Source organism: Symphodus melops, assembly GCF_947650265.1.
Source record: "Symphodus melops genome assembly, chromosome: 16".
Lineage (NCBI taxonomy): Eukaryota > Metazoa > Chordata > Actinopteri > Labriformes > Labridae > Symphodus > Symphodus melops.
Window position 1 is genome coordinate 2,986,056 of NC_136706.1, and position 10,457 is coordinate 2,996,512.

The 10,457-nt window shown below is 44.7% G+C and overlaps 2 protein-coding genes across 2 annotated transcripts in view; one reads left to right on the forward strand and one right to left on the reverse strand.

Annotated features, from left to right (window-relative positions):
* The window catches only part of LOC306837038 (uncharacterized protein), a 210,233-nt gene that overhangs the window by 16,682 nt on the left and 183,094 nt on the right, over positions 1-10,457 (reverse strand). The window lies entirely within an intron of this gene.
* LOC306836598 (aryl hydrocarbon receptor-like) overlaps positions 247-10,457 on the forward strand; it is a gene marked incomplete at its 3' end in the record, with an annotated part of 10,658 nt that continues 447 nt past the window's right edge. The window contains 10 exon segments of the mRNA XM_079363772.1: positions 247-599; positions 4,072-4,250; positions 8,702-8,808; positions 8,894-8,983; positions 9,113-9,233; positions 9,370-9,388; positions 9,391-9,508; positions 9,665-9,873; positions 9,979-10,088; positions 10,225-10,366. Coding sequence (XP_079219898.1) covers positions 541-599; positions 4,072-4,250; positions 8,702-8,808; positions 8,894-8,983; positions 9,113-9,233; positions 9,370-9,388; positions 9,391-9,508; positions 9,665-9,873; positions 9,979-10,088; positions 10,225-10,366 — 1,154 coding nt within the window. The 5' untranslated portion in view covers positions 247-540.

Here is a 10,457-nt window from a genome sequence, read left to right on the forward strand (position 1 = left end):
AATCGGAAAACAAATAAAACTTGAATTTTAAACAATAAAGCTTAAGATAAAGTAAACAATGTCAAATATGTTTATCTAGAGCCCCCTGAAATATGTAAAGACGGATTACAGTAGTGTATGTGCTTTACAGTTAAAGACACGGAAAATAAACAAAGGTGAGTTTTTCCACCAATCAGAAGCTGTGTTCAATTGCAACAAGATGTTACAGTGTTTCTGATTGGCTGACCCACACAGGCGGAGGGCTGGCTGTGGTGTGTGCTTCTGTCTGCGCTTCCCCTGCAAAATAAGTTTTAAATTTGGATGTTGACCGACAGGGTCGCTGCAAAATCCCGCTAGACTTCACAGATGTGGATTATATATTTCAATTTAGCCTGAATTATAGTGAAATAACCCGCAACTTTTAGAGGATTACTGGACAATAACATCAAGGGTGTGTCCGGAGATTCAAGAAATCTAACTTTTTTTTTTTTAATGCAAGTTCAAACAGTTTGTCTTTGAAGTGAAACGAAAGAAAGAATTTGGGACAATCTGAAAGCGGCCATGCCGGGGAATGGTGGAGTCTACGCGGTGAAGAGGAGGAAGAAGCCCGTTCAGAAAATGTAAGTTTTACTGTCTCCATACGTCATATTTCTTTACTTGTTAATATGTCTCCGCAGGGTACAAAGTAGCCATTGCATTCGGCCACAGGCCTGTGCCGCGTGGGCGGGGTTAGAGCTGATCTGTGTCGATGGTTCAAATCACTCATCACCATTATTGTTACAAAGTAATTACTAGTGTTACCAACCTGTTTGCGTTAACCTAAGTGGACGTATAGTTAAGGTTGTTATTTTAGCTTCAATCTTGTGATTCTCGATTTTCCGGAAGTTTACCTGCTGCAGCACACAATGTCGCTTAAAGGTGATGACGTCAGGTGTTGATAAGGTCAGGTAAATCCAGCAGGTGGTGATGGGAATTTTTTTTTTTTTTTTTTAGCAAATTAGCAAAACATTACAATGCACAAAAGAGTGGGTATAACATAATGTCAAGGCAGTGTTTGAGCAAACAGTCATTGTAGTTACTTGACTTTTTTTTCTCTTTTCTTTAATTTAGTAATAAAAGCTGTGTAATGCTTTTTATTCATGAAGCTGTATTTATCTTGCATCAATCAGAATCAATAAGTTAAAGGAGAAGTCAATGTAAGTGCACCAGATGCACAGCTGCTGTGTTACCAAACCTCAGAATCAGAAAATTCAATAAACAATTTAATTTAAAACAATTTAATTTAATTTAATTTTTTATACCCAAGAGATTTTATCTTAATACTTTTGATATTTACTTGGCTGGACAATCAACCAATTATTACTAATTGAACTACTGTATGTCTGTTTATTTGACCAATAAATGTGAATTTAAATCGTACATTCGGTATTCCATACCAGACGGTAGATACCAGGTTCGTTAAAATGACTGCATGGGATCATAGAAGAGGTTCTGGAAGCATTAAAATCAGTCATTTCTTTGGTAAGAGTACGCTCATGTTTCTAAAAAAAAAAGTACTTAATGGGGCCCGACCGATATGGGATTTTTGGGGCCGATACTGATATCGACATTAGGAAGGATTATCTGCCGATATCTTTCTTAGATCTACGTTCGATCTGTAGAGATAGATATAGATATACACGTTTCCCCCCCCCCCTCAAATACATAATTATAATGAAGACGTGCGGTTATTTAACTGGAAAGTGACTGTGCATGTACATGTATGAACTCCTGACATCCTGGAGCGTGATGAAGCTTCCTGTAATCCATGCAGCGCCCTCTGCTGGTGACAGACCTGCTAGCTATTTGACTGCTGAATAAATCGAGTAATGTCGGCGCATATCTGCGATAAAATAGCTGATATTGATCGTCACTTTACTCGCTAATATCATCCGTTTTATGGGCTGGCTGATTAATCGGTCGAGCTTGAGTAAGTAAACACACTGGCCTAATTTAATAACTAATGCTGATTTTTACAGTATTGTGTTGTGAATTGGTCACAAATGTACTGGTCACATTCTGTCATCAAAGTGTGTTTTGGGTTCATATTATTCATCAGAGTCAAAGTCAAAGATAATAAGTGCCTCATTATTTTCATTTTCACTCTGATTTTGTTTGTTTTCTTCCCACTTTACGCTTTCTCTTTTCTCTTTGCTGTGTTTTGCTTTTCATTCCTGCCCTTGTTTGTTCTCCCTCCTCTCCCCCTCCATCTCTGTCTTTAGATGTGTGTGTGTGTGTGTTTGTGTGTGTGTGTTTAGTCAGGGAGGGATGGCACACAGAGCCACTGCGAGTCCTGACATGTCAGAGAGGAACTATGTTGTGGTAAATTTGTAGTAACAATGGCACAGGCCGAGTGGGAGATCAACAGAAACAAGCCGTCTCCAAAATATGACGCAACATTTCGTTCGGAGGCAATTTGGTTCTTCGGACTCCAAAATATCTTCATTGTTTAACCACGAAGGCAGACAGTCAGTCGGAAAAAATGTATAATGTCGCTATAATTTAGAAATCAAATAATAAACAGATGTAGTTAGTTCTGTCTCTGTGCTGAGTTCTACTCACTATAGCTTTACCGTCGTGAACATCGGCTGAAACCTCCTGACTCCAGTGAACCTTTGACTTTGACTAAAGCATCATCTGAGCTTCATATCGTGTGTTTTTAAGTCAAATATCGACAACATCGACACCTATTTCAAGGCCACAGAAAGAAAAGGAGAAGTCTTAGACACCTAATATCAAGTATTTTTACTTCATCCTTTAAGTCAAGGTGACTTACAGGTAGGTCAAGGTCAACTTATGAGAAGGAAAACTTCAGGAAACATCGTGAGCGAGCGAACAGGGAAGGGGAAGTTTCACGTGACCGGTGAGCGATCAGTGCGACCGCCGAGTTCGTACTGAAGCTGCTTCCAACTCGCTCCTACTAACAAGCGAGTTCTTTACCATACGTTTGTTATCACTGTGAACATGTGCAGTTATTACAGCATGTGATGTTGATGCTTTTTCATGTCTTGTGTTTTGGGTGGTTAGCGTTAGCGTCCTGCTCATGTCAGCAAGCTATCGCTACTAAAGGTATCACAAGTCACTATATTCACATTTAGCATTAGCTTCAAGCACAGCAGGTGTGAGCGAACATTAGCACGCCAGCACGTGCTTAACAAGACTCACGTCTCGCTTGTTCGCTACTTTCGCACGCTAACATTTTTGTGATAGTTCACACAAAGTGAAGCTGAGGATAATTCTCTCTGTTTGGTAAATAAAATGTGACGATGGGTGGAAACGTGGGGTAGCGACGTTGGAGGGATACTTCCTCTGGGGACCAGAGATGTCTTCACACAGCATTCAAGTAATACAGCGAAGAGTAGAAGAGAGAGTTCGGTGGAAGGCTGGTTTGGTCGGGTTTGTATGTGCTGCTCCGTGTTGTAGCTGGAGGAAGACCAAAAAAGAAAAAGCATCATCCCTGAAAACAAACAGAGTTCAGGTTGGATGTGCCGATCCAGTTATTCACTCCAACAGTAAGATCCAGGTACTCGAAAACAAACGCCTGCTGCTCATCAGTACCATTTCAATACAGTTAAGGTCACTTGGCTCACAGTGTCACTCAGACGCCACTTGTGAATGTGCGAACTAACAACATGTTAATCTGCCCGTGTTTTCCAGTCGTGTAAAAGCAGTGTATGAGCAACCCCTTTCATCGTCTTCTGGCTCCTTAAACCAGGAAGTCGAGGCTTTGTTTGATGTGGTTCCGAGTTTATTCAGACTTCATCTCTCTTGTAATTCAACGCTGGAATTCAGCGTGCACGCCGTCGTGGTCGTGTCGAGTCACTATGACACACACACAGGCCTCCTACAGCTCAAACGCTCCGCTTTGTTACAGGATATGAAAACTCTGCCTCGTATCAAACAGCGACGACAACGAGAAGAAAAAAAAACTCCCACTTGAGCTGTTCATGGAAATTCCTGTGTGTGCTGCAGATTGTCAAACAGAGCCCACATGTTATAGCAGGCAGCATCCGACACTCAATCTGTCCTCTGTGTCTTGTGTTGTTCTTAAAGCCCAAAGCCCCCTCCCGTGAAGACCAACCCGTCCAAGAGACACCGGGACCGCCTCAATGGGGAGTTGGACCGTCTCACCGGCATGCTGCCGTTCTCTGAAGAGGTCAGAGGTCGTCTGGACAAGCTGTCTGTGCTGCGGCTCAGCGTGGGATACCTCAAGGCCAAGAGCCACTTCCACGGTCAGTGAACTGTTCCCGGTGAAAAAGGTCAAATGTGTGTGATATTAAAAGTGAGAGACTGGTGTGTGTGAGTGTCAGGTGTGCAAATATGCAGCCGTAGACATTTCTGTGGCTGAGCGTTGAGTGTTCGGGGTGTCAGAAAGAGAACTTGACACTGTGCATTATGAACAGTCGCCCCGCTGGCAGGGAAACAGGAGAGTGTGCTGCGGGCAGATGGAGTCTAGGCAGAGCAACATGAGACCTGCAGACGGGAACAGTAGGTCTTTATTCTGACGCTGAGCACACACACACACACACACACACACAGGGAGAGAGCGGAAAAGGTGCCTATACAGTGAGTATGTTGTTCTGGTGTCAGAATGTGCTGCTGACATGACGGACTCAAGCGTGGACACTTCATCCCGAGTGTGGCTTTGTGTGATTGTCTTAAAGGAATACTCCGGAGTTCCTCCGTGCACAAACCACACAGTACAAATACATTTCTGTTAGAGACATGGTTCAGCACGGCCCCTTTGTTGAGAAACCGTTTAATAACCAGCATGAAAGCTGAGCTTTACATCCCCACAGACGGTTTACTCTGTTATTTAGTTTCATATATTTAAAAAAAATGAATAAAAAAATTGTTTTTTAAACCATCGTCGGGTTACATGTACTCTGTGATTTTGAATTTGGCCCGAGCACAAACACGGGTACACAGCCTGATTCTGACTAACATGACTCAAAATAAGCAACAAAGTCGGAAGAGTAGCCGCCATGTGAAGCAATCGTGCTTGAGCACGGCACGGTACGGCAGTGTGACCACGCTGGCAGAGGAGTCGCCTGGCAGCCTCCTACAGTGACCTTCATGTGGCTGGATTTGAGAGGTACATTGAAAACGCCTCCACCAGCTGCTGGGCGGGGCTTACAGCAAAGTGGTACGTAAGCAGTGCCATCATGGCCACAGAGTCCAGCAGGCCTCTGTGCCTCTGCTATCAGGCGGGCTGATCACTGCTGCTGATGGAGCGGGGGGGGGGGGGGCTGTGCAGCACAGTGGCACGACATGAGGGCTTCTGAAGAGATGGAAGTGTTTGTGAATGGAGACGTTTGAACACTCCAGTCTGAGTTCATTCTGACCAGACTGATTTTTGTTTTTTAATGCAGATGTTTCAAAAACACGTTTTCAGCTTGATGCGGAGTTTACAAAGAAGAGGAACGGGGAATGGAAACAGACATGTTGTAGAATAAGAATAAGTATGTTGGAGGCTTATCAGATGGAGCTTATCTGCGAACCGCACGGCGCAGTCGTGCACTTGTGAAAATGTTATCTTCTCTCAACTTTGATGTTCGTCAGTCCTGACATCGCACATCGCACACAAGCTGTTTTCGGGAAACGGACGTCTTATTTCACGATTTGACAGCAGAAAGCTTATTAAACAAGAAGTCAAACACGTAGCTGTATGAATGTGCCTGTGAGTGTTGCCTGGTTACCAGAGTGAAAACACCTCATTTCCCATCGGGGATCAAATAAAATAAAAGATAAGAAATAAATAAAAAATATCACCATGGCGACGGGCATTTCCTGTATTTAATTGAGACTTCATCACGACTTCATCGTTGAGTTTTGTGATGTAACAGACCAATCAGAAGACACTGAATCTGTCTCCAGCTCCTGTGACAGCGTCAGACATCTGTCAACACACTGAGTTTAAACCATCTGATCAAGTTCTCACTGTAAAGCATCTTACAGGTAAACTACTGACTGTCTAAATTACACGACTATATTAGCGACCTTTAAAGACACTGAGCGAGCGTGACACATTTGAACATCCGAAGTGAACAGAAGAGTGATGAAAGCCCAGTCTGACAGCCTGGATCACAGAGGAGGATTACAGAGACATCCAGGTCACTGATGATGACCATTCAACAGGACGGCTTTCTGAAGGAGAGTAAAACCACAAACAAACTGAAGGAAATGTTCTCCGGTCCTCAGTTTCAGTCCCAAGTGTCGACTCTGGTGTTTCGACTCGGACCTGAATGAGTCCCAGGTGATGCTGCTGCTGCATCCATCACCAGGAGCAAAGGTTACCATGGTGAGGGGGGGGGGGGGGGGGGGGGGGGGGGGGGGTTTTGGGCAGCTTCCTGCTGGCGAGTTGCTGTTCAAATGTGCTTCCTGTTTGTGGATAAGGAGGCTGAACGAGGTCGCAGTGAGTTCAGAGTGACTGTTCCGTGGCCAGTCATGGCCGCACTTTAAAATCAAACATGTTCAACATTGAATGTCTGATATCATGTTGTCTGACAGCTGAGAATGTGTGTGTGTGTGTGTGTGTGTGTGTGTGTGTGTGTGTTGTCATGTGAAGCAGCATGATGAGGTTTTATTTAGCTCCAGCTCATCCTGTATCTACCTCAGTCTTACTTCAGTCCTCCTCCTGCGTTTGATCGTCTTTAGAGGCGGGTTTGTTTTTGTTTATGATGTTTTGGTCACATTGTTGAATTCCAGGGGAGAAGAAAACGTTTAAATCTATCACCATCATGAACGTAGATCCTTTAAAAGAAACGTGCTGAAGCTTTTGAGAGTTTTGATGATTTTTGTTGTTGTTCCTGTTGAACGGAGAGATGAAGAGTGGCCGCAGCTGTTTCCACAGAGCCTGACGGGTCGCAGCCCCCCCCTCCATCAGGCCTCCCTCTGCAGAGCTGCGTCTTTGTTTGGCGAGGTGCTCTGACTCTGCGTGTGATCCCTCTTCCTTGAAATGTTACAGCCTCGAGAGCGGAGGAAGACGGAGGGAGGGGGGGGGGGGGCGCGGTACGGCGCGGCGGTCAGACTAAAGATTCAAGATAAAACGTTTTACTTTTCACTAAAACCGTCCAATTTGTCCGGCCTTGAACCCTTTTTTTGTACGTTGCCCGCGCGTCCTTGTCCGCCGAGTTAAACTCCGGAGGATGTGAGGAAGCGTTGCAGCACTTTTTCAGCAGATCCGTCTGACTCTGTTACAGTTTGTGTTGTAATAACAAGCTGCCTGGAGTGTGAAGCAAGCCGCTCTTCACCGAGATGACAGGGCAAATTCCTGGGACGAGAGGCAGATCCAGCGGGTTTGTTTTAAAAAGGGGGGGGGAGGCAGAGCGGAGGGGAGGGAGGGTTGGGAAGTTTGTTAGCGTGCCATAGAGTCATTACTGTAAGGAAAGGAAAGGAGGTATTACTTAACTGAATGAATGCCAGCGATCACAGATTAGATACACAAGATTTTGCTGAAAACTCAGAAAAACCCCAACACTGCTCTATCCTGTTTGAGCTAAATAAAACTCCCTTGTGTTCAGATTTTTTTGTGGAAGTCCCCTTGAATTCAGCAGCTCTCTGAATCCAGAACTTCCAACTTCTATATGTGAGCTTCTTTCTTTTCATTTACAAGACTGTGAAGATGTGAACACATGCTCTGACTCTGCTGCATCGTTTCGGGCCTGTGAGACGTCACTGATGCTGAAACATTAGCAGGGATGCAGCGAGACACACTGGACACCCCGTACAGGGTTTGAGGGCTTTTCTTTGCTTTGGAGAGAGAGGATGAAAAAAACCCCAAAATAATAATAATAATGAAGTGTACCATAAAGGTGTGCACAAATCAGAGTCAGAGATAAGATAAGATAAGATAATCCTTTATTCATCTCACAAGCGGAGAAAATTCCAGGGTTACAGCAGCAGAGCAGGATAGCAGAAGAAAATCACACAGTGCAAAAAAATTAAAATAGATGAAAATATAAGTGTAGAAAAAAAACTTGCATCAAAAACAGTAATTAAGAGCTAGTAGGAAAAAGAAATCAATTAAAGAGCTGGCTCAAGTTATGGATGTCAGATGGACGTCTTCACATCTACAGAGTTAGCCATCATAACACGTCTTCTACAAGCTCATGTTGACCGCTAACTCTGAGACACAATCTATGCAGTAAACAACCAGCAAACACTGACAACAGTTTGAGTTTAGATGACCTTCATGCCTGAGCCGCTCCTCAACAGCTGCATTGACTGATGACTGATGCTACGCCTGCTGCTGTTCAGAGGGGAAATATTAGCCACATTAGCTCCAGAGTTATTTTTTTGTTTCATTTCAAATTCAGAGACGCTGAACGCATGTATGAGGTGACGTATGTGCATCCCTCAGCCCCATCAACAACTGCAACAACATCTTTCAAGAAAGCTTGTGAGGAGGCGCCGAGGGTCCATTTAGTCGAAGTCATCTTTACTTGTCAGTTTTTCAACGTGTGCAGGACAAAGAGAAGAATCCAACAAAGGTTTCTCTCTGAGACACGGTGGAAAGATTTTTGAAAATCTCTCTCTCTCTCTCTCTCTTCGAGTCTTTACGAAATGCATTTATCTTCTTGTTACTATCTTCTTCTTGCTTGAATGACACGCTCTGTGTTTGTCCCTTTCTTGCAGCTTCTTTATATATTTAAAAACATTGTGTCTTTTCGTGTCGTTGCAGCAGCGCTCCAGAAGACATCGGCTCCCCTCATCACTCCAAACGGCAGAAATGGACACTCGGTGTCGCTGGATGGAGTCAGCTTCTCAGAGGGAGAGCTCCTTCTCCAGGTAATGCTCGAAGCATGTTGTGATGCACATGCATGGCGTCTTGTTTTTTTCCGGGTGTATCATCTGTGTATCTAATGTTCTGCAGGCTTTAAATGGCTTCGTGTTGGTCGTGACAACTGACGGCATTATCTTCTACACGTCCCCGACCATCCAGGACTACCTGGGCTTCCATCAGGTAAATCTGACACCTCACAACATGGCTTCAACAAGTACATGCCTGGCTCAGAGTTTATATGTCAATAAAGGAAACATGAAGAAGAGTCCATCAAATACAAGCTAAGAACTTTCCTTCTTCTGTCACCAGTCCGACGTACTCCATCAGAGTGTGTTTGATCTGGTTCACATGGATGACAGAGAGACATTTAAAAGCCAGCTCCACTTCGCCCTGGATCCCTCCCACAGCGACTCAGACCAGAGAGCCCAAGGTATGAATGGAACTGATCAGCCTCTACCTGTCACATGGAGCATGTAAAAACACGTGGAGCCTTTCCACTTCTGCTTCCAAATCCTTAACCCTTGGCCCCTACGTCAGAATATTAAACACAACATTTCTCTCCTCAGATGGACAGCCAGGCAGTAAAGCTTCCAACAGCTCGGTGAGCTTGTTGCCTCAGTACATCCTCCGGAGAACTCGTCCTTTCTGGAAAGAAGCTTCTGCAGTCGCCTGCGCTGTCTCCTCGACAACACCTCTGGATTCCTGGTACCGTGAAGAGTTTATTTTGTTTAACTGTGAACGTGTAAAAGCATGCAAACAGCTCCGTTAGGCTGCAAGCAGGCTGATTGTGTCGGCATGATAAGATGCTCAAAGGTTGGAGTGTTGACAAACGCTTTGATAGGTTTGTCTCCCTCTTCGCAGGCTCTAAACTTCACTGGACGTCTGAAGTTTCTGCATCTGCAGGGGAGCACAGAGGCTGATGGGAGAGCAGCTCCTCTTCCTCCTCAGTTGGCTCTGTTCGCCATCGTCACGCCTGTACTGCCTCCTTCAGTCATGGAGATCCGGATCAAGACCCTCATATTCCAGTCCAAACACAGGATGGACTTTGCTCCCATGGGCATAGACACCAGGTGGGTTTTTATAGACAATGTTTCAGTATCTTTACTGATTTTCTTTGATGGACTGAGAGGAGCTAAAGCATGGTCTGTGCTCTTGTTGGGTTTTGTCTCTGTCAGGGGGAAGCTGGTTTTAGGCTATTCAGACATGGAGTTGGTCACACCACGTTCTGGCTATCAGTTCATCCACGCTGCTGACATGATGTACTGCGCCGACAACCACGTCAAGAGTGAGTCACCCAGTCTGAAACGTCATGCACTTACCAAAGCACCATCACAACACTCTCCGTGCCTGAATTCTGACATCAATGTGTCGACTCCATGGAAGCGTATTCAGATGTTTGTGTCCACGTGCTGTGTCCTCAGTGATGAAGACAGGAGACACGGGCTTCACCTTCTTCAGGCTGCTGACAAAGACGGGACAGTGGTTGTGGGTTCAGGCCAACGCAAGAGTCGTCTTCAAGGGAGGAAGACCGGACTTCATCATCGCTCGTCAGAAGGCACTCACGTAAGAACCCACTTTTTTTTTTTTTCCTCAACAAGAAGCTTCAATCAATAACACCTTTTTGAATTCAGTATTCCTTAAGGATAACTTGAGC